Here is an 18,217-nt window from a genome sequence, read left to right as displayed (position 1 = left end):
GGTTCTTGGCTCTGCTGTAACTGCTGAGGCAGCAGCTCCTTCAGTGTCAACAATTCTGAGTGAAAGGATTTTGTCTGCTTGGCTCACCTGACCACCACTAACCTGCTTACAGTGCATCTCCTGGCCTCCGTCTGCCTTCTCCCTCTGGTGCCAGCTGACTTCTTGGAGCTGGGAGATCTCCATGGCCAAGCCTCTGGCCAGGAGCTGGCTCTTTTGCAGAGAAAGGAGCCCTCTGAAGAGGCCTAGCTATGTATCCTGGAATTTACAGACCACTCACTGCTGCTGCCCTCCTCTTCCAGCTAGGCAAAAATCTCCCTTGAGAAGTCCTCCCCTGTGCCCTCCAATGTACAACCTCCCTAACCCCTCTCAGACAGCATCCACACATCTCCATGTTGATTTCCAAAGACCACCCTCTTTTCAGACTTGGGATGTGGACAGCAACATTCAGATGAGAAAAACTGAGTGAGGGTCTCAATAGCAGTGGCACAAGGTGGCTGGAGAGAGCTCCAATTCCCAGGAAACTCCTCCAGATGCCATGTGTGGGGGGGGGGGGTGGAGAGTGGAGAAAGAAAGTCTGGTAAAGGCCATGATGTCAGAGACTGCCAAGTGTTCCCACAGAGAAAGGGGGAGAGAATCACATTGAATTCCGGAGTGTCTGGATGCCCAGAGAGATCTCCAGGGAAAAGAAAGGAGCAACAACTTTGTTTCCAAACTCTGAAGTCCAACCTTCAGGAATCCTGAATTTTCCAAGACATGCAATAGACACACTGCACACTGATTAACCCTCTGAGCCTTCCCAATACTCGCGCTTGAGTCACTTCTGGGACAAGAGTTACGTGCAGACAGGGAGCAGTCACATTCCTCCAGGGGCTGAGAAGGAGACCAGCTCCTGGAGGGGGGAGCTGGCTCACAGAGGATTCCAGTCCTGCCTTGATCTGGGAATTCATCTCTTAGGGGGTTCTAGCAGCCTCAGATACTGCCCCACCCCTGGAGGAACTGGAAGAGGTCTTCTAAAGTAGCTAAAAGCTCAGGGGGAAAGAGGCCCAAGACTACCCACAATTGGAAGTCCACCCGGACCTTGGAGGCAGCAAAGGACAAAGAAACAAACAGAAAATCATGGGGAAGGATACCAGAATGCACCCGAGGTGCTCCTGAAACCCAGACCTTCACTATTTCCCTAGCTTAGAAGGAAAGAGGAATTTCAGCTGCTTTTAGCTTATTTGACCTTCATGAAAGTAGCTCCTTTCCATCCCTCTGAGAGAGGGTCCTGGAGAAGCAGCTGTGGCCTGGCTGGCTTCCATCAGGCCTCCTACTTGAAGCCACAAGACAAGCACACTCCAATTCACAGTTTGCACTCTCCTCCCCTGACTCCCCTGTTCCTCCCCTATCACTGGCCTCAATGAACTTCCAAATCTCCAATGCCGAATTATGACCAGTGTGGCTCAAAGGGTTAATACACCAGGACTTCTCAGACAGTTAGATGCAAGCTCATTCACCAAGAGGAACTCCAGAATGGCTACACAGCAATCTAGTGTTTCTTGTAGCGATTCTTTGGGGTCTCGCCACACCCTGTTTTGTCACAGTTCAGAGCACCTGGATTTTTGCCTAGCCCAAGGCTGCCTAGGAGACCAGGGAGCTCATGGGTGATAGCCCGTTCAATCTTCTCCAGGAAGCAGCCTCCCATGTAGGAGCACTGCTGGGATAGCAGCTTAAAACTGGAGATAGGATTAATGCCAAAGAAGTCCTTATAGGCCTCGCGGTTGGGAAGGTCAAATTTACTGACATTGGTCTTCGCCAGGATGGTCTTGAAGATGTAGAACTTATCAGGATCTTCCACGATGTCCTTAAAGACCAGTTCTCCATCACTGAAGAAGGTCATCTTGTCCTTGTAAGTCTGTAAATAGCGGTCAACCAAGAGGGCATGGATGCGGACACGAATGGCGTGCTGGCGGATGAAGGCAATTTTGTTCTCCAACCTGTTCTCAATCACCTGATTCAGGTCTTCCAGAAGGGAGATCTCCTCTTTGAGAAACAGTTCCCTGTGAGTGTCGGGCTTGTACTCTTGTGGCCAGAAGGAGCTGACGTAGACCCTCGGGGGCTCTGTGACATTGATGAGGGGGGCAAGGCTCCAGAAGAGAGCCCCATAAACCCGCATAAGCATCTGTGTGGCCAGGTTGTCTGCCTTGTTCAGGATGATCCTTATCTGGGATTCTCGACCCTTCAGCTGGCGGAAGAGCATTTCCAGCTCCAGGCCCACATCCAGCTTGGTCGGGTCAAAGACGACAAAGATGAGGTCAGCTCTGTCGATGAACCACTGGCACACATCATTGAAGGGGTAACCTTTGGAAACAGGAATAAGAAGACAAGCTGAGTAAGCATCCCTCTGGACATTCCTATTAGGACCAGCCATTTCCCTGGGCCGAAAGACATAAAAGCTTTAGAGATTTTGTTGGGTTTCTAAAGATAAAATTGTAAAAAAAAATTTTTTTTAAAAGAAAATTGTGGTTCTCCAGTCCCTTGTCAACTTTCAGTCAAGAACAGCTTAATCTTTTTTCAGAGCTAAAATGGCGTTTCTGAAGAATATTGAATGTATCATGGACTTCCAAAAGAACAAATAAATGTGCCTTGGAAGAAATGCAGACAGAGTGTTCCTTAGGGGCAGGGTCCCCCATACTTTGTGCATGTTGTCACAAGGGGCTTATCCTTAAAGAAAGACATCATGCTGGAGGGGCAGACACTGAATGAGATGAATTGAAACGATGACTGCAACAGTGGACTTGGGCACAGCATAGACCGTTAGGATATAAACATCAGGCAAACTTGTGTTCTAGTGTATCATTATGAGTCATTATGAGTTGGAGTTGACTCTATGCTACCTAACACCACCATGGTAGAGTCCAAGACTCCAGGGAAGTAAGATTTTATTTTCTAAATGGAGAGTTTATTGTCTAAAAAGATCAAGAGCAGCTCTGAGCGAGGCCTCCCTCTGAGGTGAACGCAGGGGTCCGTGCAGCAGCCAAGTAGCTGCGACCGGCCTGCCATACTGCCTGAGCACCAGCCTAAAATCAAGTCTGGGCATCAAGACGGCTAACCAAGACCCCAGGGCACTGGCCTCCTCCAGCAATTGGTGGCTTCAGACACTGGAGTAACAGCCACTGCTCTCTGTATGACACTCATGGACATTGTGAAGTTGTGCTTACAGTCCCAGTACCCCTCGGGGGCCAGTCAACTGACACCTAACTGCTATACCCTTTTCAGCCTGCAGGGAAGTGACCCCAGTACTGCAGTGGAATCCTGAAGCTGGTATACAGTCCCCACTATGCCACCTTGTTTCAGGAACCCACCCACCTCACTGGCACCAGGGATACTTTTCTGAAGATTGTGAGGCGGCTTGAGGAGACCAGAACCCTGTGGAGTAGCTTCCCAGACTCTGGTAATGCCAGCCAGCCACAGCTATTTACTTCATGACCTATGACAAACTCAAGACCTTCCTGTGTGGTCGAACCTTGACTTCTGACTGCTATGCACCCTAGGTGGCTGGTGCTCAGGCCCGTCTGGGCACAGTGACCCTGATCAGCCCCCTGGTACTGGTGTGGATGAAGCTGCAGGCTCAGCATGTGTCATACCAGGAGTTGGGCACCTACATCCAGGCCACAGTAGCTCAGGGAGGCTGGCGCTCTCTGTGGCTGGAATGGGGGCCCACTGCCCTTCTAGATGTGCCCCTCTCAACTCTGGACTGGTTCAACTATGAGCTGGTGAAGAGCTGGCTGAGTGGATCCGGGCCAAGGACCAGTCTTCTGTGGGCATCACCTTCATGGTTGGCAGTATCCTGACTTTGCCCTTTGACATGGTGAAGATTCAGCACAGGTCCAGCTGGGAGGGATGAAGGCCATGAGAGGGAGGCCCCCATGTGTGGACTGTACCCGGCTGCTGCTGCAGAAGATCTGGGCTGAGTGGGGGACCAAGGGACTCTGTGCTGGCTTCCTTCATTAAGTCTGCCCCCTTCTGTGCCATCATGATCATGCACTTATGAGTTTGGTAAAAGATTTTTTCAGAAACTCAACCAGGAGCAGCTGTAGGCTCTTGAAAGGGGCCAGAGGTTGAGGACCCCCATCCTATCTACTTGGATGGGGTTCAGACAGGAGACTGAACCAAATGCCTTCTCATCAGCTCAAGGGGTGGGCTTATCCCTCCCTTCCCCTCTCTGGGCCCTCAAGGCATCCCTCAGACATGCCTTCTTCCTGTTTCTCCCCATTCCTGAGGCTCAAGGATCAGCACTTTCCCACCTACCAAGGCAGAGACCAGATCTGCTATCCACCCTACACTCTCATTTCCCCAAGGAACCAACACCTGGGCTGGGCCTGCTTCAGTCTCCCCACCTCCATTAATTCCTTACATCCTGAAAAAAAATTAAAAAAAAAAATATCAAGAGTAATGGCAGAGATGTTGAAGGAAAGAAATCCAGAAAGTAGAAGAAAGTGGGGGGAGAAAAGAATATGTTATTAATGGGGGGGTGGGGAAATGGAGACAGACATCAAAACCTAGATAGGAATTCGGGCTTCACCCTGGCTAGCTGCTAACTGCAACTATTTCACAGTCAAGTATACCTATACCGGTAAAGTACTGGTCAAGTGCACTGGGAAGTCCAGACTCATGATCACTAAGGACCAAAGAATCTTCCCTAAAAGCTTCCTAAACCTGTTGAGTCAGGCATGAGAAATCAAGAACTAGGGGCAGGAAGAGTCCCAGCCCCCAATTACCTAGCAGGCACGTACACCTATATTGGGTAAGGCCTGGCCTTTGATGACTTAGGACCAAAGTGGCAACCTGACCTCAGCTTGGACCTTTAGGAATTTAGATCTCTTGATGAGACCAGCCCTACTCTTGGGAAAACACTGATCGTCTCCAAGCCAAACCCATTCACGGGGAGGCAAGAGGACGATGTCTTCCCAAACCTAAGTGGCAGCACAATAACAAGGAGGAGTGAGAACACGCATCTCCAGGCCCTAGAGAACAATGGCTGTTTCCCCTCCATGTCTTTCAGGTGAAGTCCTGCCCTGGGTTGATCTGCGGCGAGAGATCTCTTTAAAGTGTCAAAACCCACATTTTCCTCCCTTTCCCTCCCCCAACCACTTTGCCATGCACCCCTTGTTCCAGGTTGTCATACATATAATGTCTAATCTATTCCTTTCAGACAGTTCTTCCCCTCATCTGTTGCAATGCAGTGTTCATTATCCATCCACCTTTTTTTCCTATTAAGATGTCACATTGAAGACCAAGTACCTGACCTCTGCCATAGTATTTTCTGTTACCTCATACACATATAAAAGCTGGCCAGTGCATCAGAAAGACAAAAGAAAAATTAATGCCTTCAAATTATGATGTTGGTGCACACCCATGTTTATTGCAGTTCTGTTCACAATAGCAAGGAGTTGGAAACAACCTAAGTGCCCATCAACAAACAAATGGATAGAGAAGCTGTGGTGTATTCACACAATGCTGCATTGAAAAACAAGGAACTCATGCAATATTATTCAAAATGGTTAACTCTGGAGAACATTATGCTGAACGAAATATCCCAGTCACAAAAGGACAAATATTGCATGGTGCCACTGTTGTAAAAGAGGACTGACCTTGGGGTTGGGGAGAGACTGAGTAAGATGGGTTCAATAATGTATACTGCACTGAAACAGAGGAGGGAGAAAACTATTTAAAAGAGATATGTGATTAGGTATTCCTGTCATGACTGGAGTCTAGAGCGATGGCTACATGGTGGAGTGGATCTGGGGGAGGGTTTGTAAAACAATGAAAGAATTTTTCTTTTACTTTTCCAAGAGGGTAGTGTTCTGGTGGGGAGGCTTGGGAGGGGAGAAAAGTGCAACAATGAATGAATGGAAATCCAAAGCCTCTGTAAATTTTTACTGAAATCAATAGTAAATCTAAATTTAAAGAAAATTAAGTTAGAGTAAGGATGGCAATGGATTTATAACTGCTCATGCTAATAACACTATATCATGGCATGGAGGAGGAATAGTGGAACTGTATACTCATTTACAATATTCTTCTTACCCAAACCATTTATGGAAAATAGGAACTGCATTGGAACATGTATCTCTGGATTGGAAATGATCATACTGTTAATATTTCTAGCCTTAAGCTTAAAAGATTATAATGTTCAAAATTATTTGTTATATATTTGTTTAAATTTTTCCCTCTTTTAACAACTGGGATCTAGAGGGAAAAGACCAGAGAATGGCCAAAATTATTAGGGCAGCTATTACTGCCAGTTTAGGACCTGTGTCAGGAAAAGGAAGTCTTACTCATAAACAGTGCCACCCAAAGGTAATAAAGGAGGTCAGAATTGCTTCCACTGTGGAAAGCTGGGCCACTTCAGTAAACAGTGTCACAGACGAGAGCCACAGAAAGGTAAAGGAGTTGAGAGGAAGCTCCCATTCACTTACTTTAAGTGGGTGTCCTACCTGGGAAAGTAAAGGGTGAGCAGAGAAGAGGGAGACGCTCATGAGACATACGGACTGATGGAGTGAGTGGCTGCAGAAAGGGGCTGAGGCCCAGCAGAGACTGTGGATGGTGTAGGACCAGGCAGGCTTTCCCTCCATTGTGCACAGGGTCCCTGTGCTCCAGTGCAGTAACAGCAATTCTGCCGACCACCCACCATCAAAAATATTCTTTATGGCAAAGCTCATGCTGTTCAGAAATGAATGCTAAGTTACCTCTTTCTTGCTGCTTGCGGTTCTCAATGATGCCTGGTGTATCCACAAAAGTGACCCGCTCCAGAAGTTTGTGGGGGACCTCAATACCAATCAGCTTCTCCAGAAAGTTCTGACCAAACTTCTCAAGGGGTGAAAAGGACCGTGCACTGTCAGCAGCCATCACAATGCCCTCAATAGTCTTGAGCTTGGGCCCGTGCATCAGGACTGTGAACTCGGAGGTGGTGGGCTCAGCACCTGTATATGAAGGGATGAGCTTTAGTCAGGAAAAAAACACTCTCAGGGCAGAAATCCAGGGAGCATGTACACAAAGAAGGTGTTTCCAGGAGTGACTCACCACAGAACAGGAACATCTATAAGAAATCCTAGCACAACCTTAACACCTTCTGTGCTAAGGTGCTAGTTTCGTACATATACTTCTTGTTCTTCTATTAAGTACTTCTATACAAGTTTTAATTTTTCATGAGACTTCCACACAGAACACCTGAATGCCAACAGCCTGACAAGTAAACCACCTGTTACCTGTGTAGAGCTGGTAGCGAGTATCTTCCAGCCCAAGGAGGTAGTTTATCATAGTTGATTTTCCGACACTCCACGGGCCGATGAAGAGCACCATGGGCTTGGATGTAATCTCCCCATCTGTGTGTAAAGGAATTAGAGATGTCAACAGGTGTGCAGCACTTCTTTTTTTTTTTTAAGCACTTCTTATATAGGAGTGGGAGATGTGTTTACAGTAACTCCCTGTGATCCCAGTGGGCTGTCATTCTATGTCAGATCTGACAGTGTGGGGCCTTCAATTGTGCTGGTTTTGCTACATAAGGATGACCACCAAGTTAAACAACAGAAAGTGGAATGCTGGCCTGAGAGAATTCAGCAGACTCTGCCTCGTTTATACTTAACAGAAACTAGATCAAAGGCAAAGGCAGAGCCTCAACATGGACAAAATGGGAAAATGCTGCTCTTTCAACTGGTAATGGAGAACCCACCAAACTGACTCTGATTCTTAGCAGCCCTTTCTGATAGAGCAGACTATCCCACAGGGTTGGCTTCTGAGGCTGTTCCAGAAGCCAACTGCCTCATCTTTCTCCTAAAGAATTGCTGGTGGATCCAAACCATTGACCTTGCAGTTAGCAACCCAACAATCAGTACCAAGCCAGTACCAAGGCTCCTTGCTAACAGATAAGGAGAGTGGGGAAGAAGCGGAGCAGATCATGATGGATCTGAACATCAAGCCCTGCTGTTCTCACCCTCCACAGCTTGCTCCCTTTTCCTCCATCTCTGTAACCCTGAGCCAGTCTCAAATGTTAGCTTCCACAGCCCATAATCAACTGACCAGTATCCAAGAGCAAACACTGAAGTGTCAATTCTTAGCCCAAATGCTAGTGTACAAAGCTCTAGTGGTGCAGTGGTTAGTGTGCTCCGTGGTTAATTGAAAGGTCAACAGCCACAATACGGCAGTCAGGTTCAATAACTTACAGTCTTAGGAACTTTGTGGGACACTCCTACTCTGTCCTACAGGTTCAAAGTGAATGGGATTGGATTCTATGGCAGTGGGTTTTAGGATTAAAATAAATCTGGTTTTTAGAAACCAAGATTGTGTCTATAAATGGGGAGCACCTATGTGTTGCCTGAAAATGAGCATATCTGGCCTCATCTTATCATAAATTAGTGAGATGTTCACAGCTGTCTGGGTGTCTAAAGGGCAAGAAGGGGGCTGGCAGGTGAAGGGGGAGCCACTAGGATTCGATCACCTCTTAAACATGCCTAAGGTTGATCTCACCATAATTTAAAATCATCTCAATTATAAGTTTGAGTCACTAAACACTAAAGATCAAAGACCAGGTAAGCTGTGGGATGACATCAAGGAAAGATCATCCAAGAAGATTGTAATGATGGGAAGAAAGAAAAGACTAAAACAGACATCAGAAAAGGCTCTGAAAATTTCCCTAGAACATCAACAAACCAAAACAAAGGGGAAAATGGTGAAGTGAAAGAGTTAAACAGAAGATTTCAAAGAGCAGCATGAGAAGAATGAAATGTGCAAAGACTCGGGAGTTAGAGAACCATAAGGGAAGAACATGCGCAGCATTTCTCCAGTTGAAAAACTGCAGAAGAAACCCAAACCTTGAGTTGTAATAACCATTTCAGGAAATGGCATATGATCAAGAACCAATGGTGGTTAGAAGAGAAGTTCAAGCTGCACTAAAGGCATTGGCAAAAAAAAAATATATATAAGGCACCAGGAATTTATGGGATACCAACTGAGGTGTTTTAGAAAAGAGATGCAGCCCTGGATGTGCTCACCAGTCTAACTCAAAACAACTATCTGGTCAGCTGACTGGAAGAAATCCGTATTTGTTCCAATTTCCATGAAAGGTGATCCAGTAGACTATGAAAATCACTGAACAATATCATTAATATCTTACGGAGGTAAAATCTTGTGGAATATGATTTTTTTTTAAATGGCTGGAATGGTACATTGACAGAGAACCACCAGAAATTCAAGCTGAGTTTATAAAAGGCACCAGGGATATGACTACTGATGGATCTTGGCTGAAAGCGGAGGATATCTAAAGAATGTGTTTTCTTGACTATGCAATGGCTTTTGACTGTGTAGATCATAACAAATATGGCTAACATTGAGAAGAATGGGAATCCTAGAACACTCAAATGTTCTCATTTGAAATCTATACCTAAACCAAAAAGCTGGTGCATAAACAGAGCAAAGGCACACTTCACAGTTTACAATCAAGAAATGTCTGTATGCATCAGGGCTAGGTCTTTTCTCCCTATCTATTCAGTCTGTATACTGAGCAGTTCATTCAGGAGGCTGGACTTTATGAGAAAGAATATGGCGTCAGGATTAGAGGAAGGCTCCTCAAGGACCTGAAGTATGTAGATGACACAACCTTGCTTGATCAAAGCAAGGAAAACTTGAAACTTGTGGCAAAGATAAAAGACTTCAATATGGATTCCATCTCAACATAAAAAATAAAAATCCTCATCACAGGGCCTGTTGGCAACATCATAATAGATGGAGAAGACTGAATTTGTCAACAATTTCATCTTACTTGAATCCATAATCAACATTCTTTGTATCAGCAGTTAAGAAGTCAAAAGATAAGGGAGCTCTGGTGGCCTAGTAGCAAGACACTGCACTGCAATCCCAGAGATATGCGGTTCAAATCCACCAGATCCTCTGCTGGAGAAGGAGGGGGCAATCTCCTCCTGTACCATCAGATCAGATCTGATTTGATGGTACATGTAAAAAATAAATAAATAAAAGAAATCAAAAGATGTGTTTTGCAATGGGGAAATCTGCTGTCAGGGACCTCTCCAAGAAGCTCAGGAGCAACAATGTCAGATTAAAGATTAAGGTCCACCTGATTCAAGTGATGATCTTTTTCAGTCACTTCCTACGCATATGAAATTTGGACAATGACTAAGAATGCCAGAAGAATTGGTGCCTGGTGCCTTTCAGTTGTGCTGTTGGTGAAGAGTGCTGAATATCCCTTGGACTGAAAAAAAAAAAAACAACACAAAAAACAAACACCCAAAATCAAACAAACAAAAAAGCAACAAATATGTCTTGTGGAAAGTATACCCAGGATGCTTCTTAGAGGCAAGGATAATGATGCTTCGTCTCACATACAGTAGACAAGTTGTTAGAAGGGGCTCATCCTTGGAAGAAGACATCATGCTTGGAAAAGAGGGTTAGTGAAGGAGAGAAAGATCCTCAATAAGATGGATCAACATAATGACTGGAGCAATGAGCTCAAGTTTAACAGGGATAATTAGGACAGCACAGGATAGGGCGAGGTTCAGATCTGTTGTTCATAGACTCACTATGAGTTAAAATGGATTCTAAAGCACCTGTAAACAAGAACAAAATGCTAAGGGGGACACAGGTGACCTAGAAGGACGGCTTTTCAGGTGCTGTAGAATTTGCTTTTTTTTGTTTTTCTCTTACAACTTTTTATGATGATGTAGGTGAATGTTTTACAGAACAAACGGTTTCCATATAACAGCTTGTACACATTGTTTTGTGTGATCACCACAGCTTTCTTCCCACTTTCTCTCTAGGTTTCCCATTTCTGTTTATTCTTCTGTCCCACTTCTTTCCACACTTTTGATCTTGTATGATTGACAGTTCTAAGTGTGTTCTTCTCTGATGTTATTGACCCCCTCATGAATGCCTCTGAACTGTGGTCCTGGAGAAGAGTTCTATATATCCTATGGACACCCAAAGAACAAGCAAGTAGAGAGGCAAGGATGGTGAAACTTGGTCTCACTCACTTTGGGCATACTTTCAGGAGGAAATAGTTCATTCTGAGAAAGGCAGAGGTTTGGCAAAAGAGGGTAAGCTCCTTCATGAGACACTGTGACTACGTAACGGGTTTGAGCAGGACAGAGATCATGAGCACAGGACAGGACAAGGTTCAGATCCGTTCTTCACAGGATGACTAAGAGTTATAGTCTACTTGATGGCACCAAACAGCAAGCACCACCACAGGCTTATGTAGTTTTTGGCCAAGTGTATATCATGGTGAGTTACTATCCAAACGCCTGGGATTCTAACCTACCAGCCACCACACACGAGAAAGAGCATCTTCCCTCTCCCCCAAAGGTTTACAGCCCCGGAAACTCAATGGAGAATAATTGAGAGTTGGGGCTAACTTGGTGCAGGGACTGGGTTCTGCTGAATCACAGGTGATTTATGCTCCAGCCTTTCAGTGAAGGGTGCTGCTGTTTCTGTGCTCTGCAGCAGGGGGCATCACCGGCGCAGGATGAGACAATGGGGACAACCTTAGGGAGTTACTGCCTAACTCTCCAGAGCCCCGAAAGATTGGAAGAGGCAAGTCCAGACTGTGTGAGTGGTATGGGAAATCAGGAAATCGGCACACACTCCAGTGCAGGCTGGAGCCCTGCCCCCTGCTGCTGTCAAGTCCACAGCTTCCACTGAGGCCAAGAGCTGGGAGAGAAGTATGGAGGGTTAGGGTTATAAAGGAAAAGAGCAGAGACTGTCACTTCACACCAATGCCTCCACATCCTTGATGAGGCAGGAAAAGAGAATGAGTCTTGGCTTGTTGGAAACACAATGTGTAGTTGTGAAAACAGAGTGTACTCTCAAAGAAATGTGTAATCCTGCATAACCCACAAGTTCTCAGTAAAGCAGTAATGAGAAATACATTTGTAATCTAAAGTGCTCAGGTAATTTAATCAGTAGGGAGTCGCACAACTAACCCAAATGTCATGCCTCTCAGTTCATTCCAGTCCACCAGCCACTCCTCATAAAAAAGACGGGAAATCCACCTTTGTGTGATTTACAGCCTCAGAAACCCACTGGGCAGTTATGAATTGGCTCTGACTCAAAGCAGTGAGAGAGAAGATAGCCTCTCTAAGGAGCTCTGGGCAATGCAGGGTTGGCAGGTTGAAAGGGAGCCACTAAAACATGCTGCATTGGGAAACTCTGTTATCAAGGACCTCTCCAAAGTGCTAAAAAGTAATGAAGTCCGTTTTAAAGACTGAGGTGTGCCAGATCTAAGCCTTGGTGTTTTAAATTGCTTCGTATACATCCAAAAGTTCATTGAACAATGAATAAAAATGACAGAACAAGAAGGCAAAGATGAGATACAAGGATTGTGAAATTCTGTCTCACACACTTTGGGCATGTTGTCAGGAGGGACTAGTCCTTGGGAAAGGTCATCATGCTGGGAAAGTTGTAAGGTTAGAGAAAGGACGATGCTTAACAAAATGGACTGACACAGTGACTGTAACAACGGGCTTGAGCAGCTTAGATGTGAGGCTGGGGAGGCTAGGGTAAGGGTTAGATCTATTGTTCATAAGGTCGCTAGGAGTTGTAGTTGACTTGATGACAACTAATAACAAGGAGCTCTAGGAGCATGGTGTGTTATGAGTTACACTGCTGAGCGAAAGGTCAGTGGTTCAAATCTAATAGCCGTTCCTTGGAAGGAATAGGGGCAGTCTCCTGTAAAGATGTGCAGCCTTGGAAATGCAATGGTAGATTGCCTAAGTCAGAATGGAAGCAACAACAGTGGGTGGATACCCTATTCAAGAAATCCAGGGACAAAATAATGAAGCACTGATCATTAATCTCAAGGTTAGCAGTTCAAATCTACCACCTACAGAGAAAGACAAGTTCACTACCATGCAGATTTACAGCCCTGGAAATGCTGTAAGGCAATTCCACTCCACTCCAGGGTCAGGGTGGTCAGCATCGGCTTTCAGGAATGCACTGTATTTCTCAGAATGTTCTATTCTAACCTTTATCAGTGTAGCTGGGTTTTTAAAATTTTTTTTTTATAATAAAAATACTTTTCTGGGACACGGCATCCAGCTATGCCACAATTGACTACCTCCAAGATCCTCTGCAAACCAGTCTGAACACCTACAGTCACGTGATGACAGGTCTAAATCTCTGGGAGACCTTCCAGCGAACCACCAAACCCAAGAGACATAGAGGATCTGGGGAACTGAACAAAGGAGGGGCTGTTGATGTCTGAAATCATGGGCTTACACAGTAAATCATGCCTTTGAGACAATGTTGACTTGGCATTTCTTAGAACTGGTCTGCTATTAATCTTAGCAGAACGAATTCTAAAACATTTATCTAAGGAGCCTTACAACGGTTATGTGCTCAGCTGCAGATTAAGAAGTTGGCATTTTGAACCTAGAAGCTCTGTGAGATAAAGACTTGGCAATCTGTTTCCATTAAGATTAAACCCCAAAACAAATCCATTGTTGTCAAGTCAGTTCTGTTTCTTGGGGACACTCCACTAGGTTTCCCATGCTGTAAACCTCTAGGAGAGGAGACAGCCTCATCTTTTTTACTTCCTGCAAAGGAGCTGGTGGATTCAAACAGTCAACCTTTTGGTCAGAAGCACAGCATTTGATGCACTACGTTGTCAGGGCTCCTTTCCTATTAAGACTACTGCCTGTGTTTTCATTCTCTCGGCACCACCATGGTGGTCGGCAAGAACAAGCGCCTTACAAAAGGTGACAAAAAGGAGCCAAGACGAAAGTGGTTGATCCATTTTCTAAGAAAGATTGGTATGATGTAAAGGCACCAGCAATGTTCAATATAAGAAATATTGGGAAGACATTAGTCACAAGGACTCAAGGAACCAAAATTGCATCTGATGGACTCAAGGGTCGTGTTTTTTAAGTGAACCTTGCTGATTTGCAAAATGATGAAGTTGTGTTTAGAAAATTCAAGCTGATTATTGAGGATCAAGTAAAAACTTTTTTGTTCAAGGCAAAACTGTCTCACCAACTTCCATGGCATGGATCATACCCGAGACAAAATGTGCTCCCTGGTCAAAAAATGGCAGACCATGATTGAAGCGCATGTTGATGTCAAAACTACCAATGGTTATTTACTTTGCCTATTTTGTGTTGGTTTTACCAAAAAACAAACAAACAAACAAAAAACAACAAAACACAACAATCAGATTCGGAAGGCATCTTATGTTCAGTACCAACAGGTCCGCCAAATCCGGAAGAAAATGATGGAAATCATGACCCAAGAGGTGCAGACTAATAACTTGAAAGAGGTGGTCAATAAATTGATTCCAGACAGCATTGGGAAAGACGTAGGAAAGGCTTGCCAGTCTATTTATCCTCTCCATGATGTGTTTGTTAGGAAAGTAAAAAGGCTCAAGAAGCCCAAGTTTGAATTGGGCAAACTGGGAGCTCTGGAAAAGCTACTGGAGATGAGACAGGTGCTAAAGTTGAACGAGCTATGAGCCACCAGTTCAAGAATCTGTTTAAAATTTAGAGAACTCTGGTGGCCTAGTGGCAAGAAGCTGCACTGCAATCCCAGATGTGCCTGGTTCTAATCCACCAGATGCTTTGCTGGAGAAGGAAGGACAATCTCCTCCTGTATCAGGCAGATCTGATTTGATGGTACAAAAAATAATATTATTTTTAAAAAATTTAAAAAAATCTGTTTAAAGTTCAGACTTTTAATAATGGCAAACGAAAATTATTATTTGTTAAAAAAAAAAAGACTACTGCCTGTGACACCCTGAGGGCAGCAGTTCTACCTTCACATGGCACTACACATTGGAACTGACTTGCACCAACACGCACACACAGTTTGTATTCAATGTCTGTGTGAGTTTTAAAAACAACAAAAGATATTTTAGATGCTTTTATATGACAAGGAAATGTCTGGAAACATTCTCAGGAAGCTCAGTGGTTTCTTTGGGGGCAGAATTAGAGAAGACTTAGGTCAAAACACATTTTCCTTTTCGATATATATTCTGAGATATCATTGGATATTTTTTACCTTTTTTATCAACTGTTTAGTTATTTTAAAAAATAAATACTTAAAAGAATCCAGACCCAAGAAAGGGAATCACAGCAGGAAGAGGAAGACAAGGAAGGGCCAATCAGAGAATACACAATGCTGAAGTGAGCAAGGAATCAACATCTCCACCACTGGAGCAGAACTGCTGAAATATGAAATAACCAGTTGTCAATGAGCTGATTCCTACTCATAGTGAGCCTGGAGGACAGAGAAGAGTTGAAATGCTACCTATAAAACTCCTTTATAAGGACAGCAAGGCCAATGAAGACAATGTCTATTCTGATGAGTTGTTGTTGTTATGCAGTATCGTCAAGTTGAGTACATACAGCTCATTGCAACCCTGTGAACAACAGACCTGAACCCTGTCCTGTCCTATGCCATCCTCATACTTCCTGGCACACTAGAGCCCGCTGCGGTGGTCACTGTTGTCAATCTTCACTTTAGTGAATAGTAAATGGGATGATTTGGTGTTCTTTTAAATTTATGAGCAGTTTTAATCTTTGGTGCAATTACTGGTCTCTTTATGTCCAAAACAATGAAATGGAAAGAAAATTATAGATGTATAGAAACAATTAATTCAGTGCACTAATGGACTACCCCAACCTCCATCAACCTCAGGCAAGAACTCGCATCACTGCCACTGACTGTCCAACAGGGATCTCAGTGAAGATCCTGGATAGAGTGGGTGAAAAACAGGACACAAAATATAAAACCAGCCTGGTTTACTGGTCCAATGGGGAGTTGCAGACTAGTGATTAGTCACCTTTCAAATCTAGACAAAGCTCACTCCCGAGATTCAACTTCCAGCCAAAGAATAGACAGGCCTGAGAGAGGCAAGTAACACCAGGGAGGCATTCACTCCTTGGAACAGTCAGCCATACAAGATCAAAATGAGGGCATTTGCCTGAAGACAGAACTTAGAAGGCAGGAAGAGGTAGGATAGAAGGCTTAACGGAAACAAGAATTACAGGTAGGAAATGGGGAGAGTGTGATTACATTGCAATATAATAAATGTAAGTAAAATGTATATAAATGGTAAAATGGAAAATAAATTTGTAAACTTTCATGCAAATCATAGTTTTTAAAAAGAAAATTTTTTTAATTTTTTTTTTAGAAAACCCTTTGTAAATTACAGTCTAGGAAGAAAAGCCTGACAACGTACTTTGGAAAACTAACAAATCCCGCAGATCCCCATGGTCAGATCCCTGGGTCAGATTCTGGGAGTCAGATTCCCAGAGTCTGATCCCTGTGGTCAGATCCCCATGGTCTGATCCCTGTGATCCATCTGCAGTTGACTGTGGGGCTGAGGCAAGGCAGGACCATGCTGTGTCCAGATGGGCCTGGGCTTGGCAACAGCTGAAGCCAACCTGCTGGCAGCTACAAACAGCTCCCATGAGGGGAGGGCTAGTGCTCCTGAGTGTGTGTGTGTTCCTTCCACACCTCCTCATAGTGGGAGTGTGTGCTGGAGGGATACAGACCGTGCTGGTGGGTGGAGGGGCTCTGGCTCAGACCTCCCTTCATGGATAGCCCCATCTCTGGGCTCGCAGGCTGTACCTGTGATCTCATGCTGCCGGAGCTCATTGTACTTGTAAGACTGTTCAAGGGGCTTGATGGATGAATGGTAGATTTTCCGAAGCCGCTGCAGCACCGCTAGGGGCAGAGAAGTGAGAAATGAGAGCATGAAGATGGGCAGGTGGTACCCAGTGCCATGAACAGACTCGACCTGATAGGACAAGGGTTTTCTCCAGGCAGCAACCATGTCTGAATGTTCCTGCAGGGAGCTGATCTACAGCTGGAACTTCAGAGATCTTTCCACCAAACGTGTTCTGAACCTCCCTGCCCTTTGGAGCTGCCTCAGTTTTCCCTCACGTGACTACCTCTTCTTCCTCTCCACCTGAATGCTGTGGGCAGTGTCCCAAAAGCCCTTCCATCTCTTTCCTCTCTACCCCACCTTCCTTGTGCTAGTCTGAAGCCTAGAAGACTGAGAGTTAGGACACCCGGAAGGTGCACACAGCAATCCCAAGCCCCTGACAGCACTGCATCCTGAGTGCTCCTAGGAGAACTCAGAGACCACAAGCTCTTGGTCCTTCTGCCAAAGCACGGCTCTGTGGGAAAGCTCAAACCCAGCTCTTCAACTTTCAGAGCAAGTGCGGTGCCTGCAGTGAGGCTACAGGACAGAGGGGAAGGGCTGAGGCTGAGGGGCAGGCCAGCTGGATTCTGCCCTCGCTCAGCCACCATCCAGGGTGGAGGAGCATGCCACTGGCCTGCCCTGAGCTTCCAGCAGCTCACCAGTGAGGGCCTACCACAGCCCTGCTGCAGTCCCTGAGTACAAACCAGAAAGAAATGAGATTCCAGAAAGGAAAGGCCTAATAAACTGCTGAAACCAAAAACGTGTTGAGAGGGTTCCATAAGAGTAAAAGAATCCACAAATATGTGAGAGTCTTAATAGCAGGCTTCTCTTGCTGTGACAGGCTGCAAGTGGTCCCCTGGTGGCACCCTGGGTCCACCCCCATACTTGCTTGGCCACCCCGACTCTGGCAGGCCAGAGCTCCAGCTCAAGCTCCACTCAGCTCTCCTCCATAAGGCCCCCAGCCCCACTGCTCCTCTGGGGTGTGGTTCCTCTACTTCCAAACTCAGCCCACACCACCCTGGCTTTCTCAGCCCTGCCAAGCAGCCAGTCCTACGGCTGTGACGGACCACCTCAGCCCCAGCTGTGGCTCTCCCCACTTACCCGAGTAGTCATCAGCTGGCTTGTCCTCATTCAGCATCAGCGTTTTCTCGATGTGGGAACGGTCCCGCAGTGGTGCTTCTTCACTCACATCCTCCGTCTCTTCTGGGAAGAGAAGTACAGAGGAATGTCAGGTGTGAACCATCTGGATGCTAAGGACCTGCAGATGGATTAGGGCCAAACCTGGAGGAGGCGCTTCATAAAGCCTTGCCAAAGAGAAGTGAAAAGTGTTCTATGGGACAGTAGTTTTAGCTCATAGAAGATGAATGGAAGCAAGAATCACAAGGAAGGAAATGGAAGCATGCTGTTGCAATGTGGGGACTCTAGACGAGGCTATAAAACAAAATCTGTGTGAATGACTGAATGGCATGCCAAATGCTCCGTAAACTTTTCCTCAAAGCACAATAAAATGTTCGCCAAAAAGTAAAT

At 45.4% G+C, this 18,217-nt stretch overlaps 1 protein-coding gene and 1 pseudogene across 1 annotated transcript; one reads left to right on the top strand and one right to left on the bottom strand.

The window, feature by feature from the left end:
• Positions 1-1,202: 1,202 nt before the first annotated feature.
• Positions 1,203-17,890, bottom strand: LOC102869119 (sarcalumenin-like). The gene is made up of 5 exons (XM_006897430.1): positions 17,792-17,890; positions 16,615-16,710; positions 7,251-7,367; positions 6,732-6,965; positions 1,203-2,340 (listed from the first exon to the last, which is right to left on the bottom strand). Exons 1-5 carry the CDS (start codon positions 17,826-17,828, stop codon positions 1,529-1,531), a joined length of 1,296 nt encoding a protein of 431 aa, XP_006897492.1. The 5' UTR covers positions 17,829-17,890; the 3' UTR covers positions 1,203-1,528.
• LOC102868723 lies at positions 13,712-14,519 on the top strand (annotated as a pseudogene).
• Positions 17,891-18,217: the final 327 nt, after the last annotated feature.

The sequence above is a fragment of the Elephantulus edwardii genome, unplaced genomic scaffold (genome assembly GCF_000299155.1).
Source record: "Elephantulus edwardii isolate Elephantulus edwardi_28Jun2011 unplaced genomic scaffold, EleEdw1.0 scaffold00209, whole genome shotgun sequence".
Taxonomy (NCBI): Eukaryota; Metazoa; Chordata; class Mammalia; order Macroscelidea; family Macroscelididae; genus Elephantulus; species Elephantulus edwardii.
The sequence above is the reverse complement of the archived record's forward strand: the minus strand, read 5'-3'. Positions and strand labels throughout refer to the sequence as shown.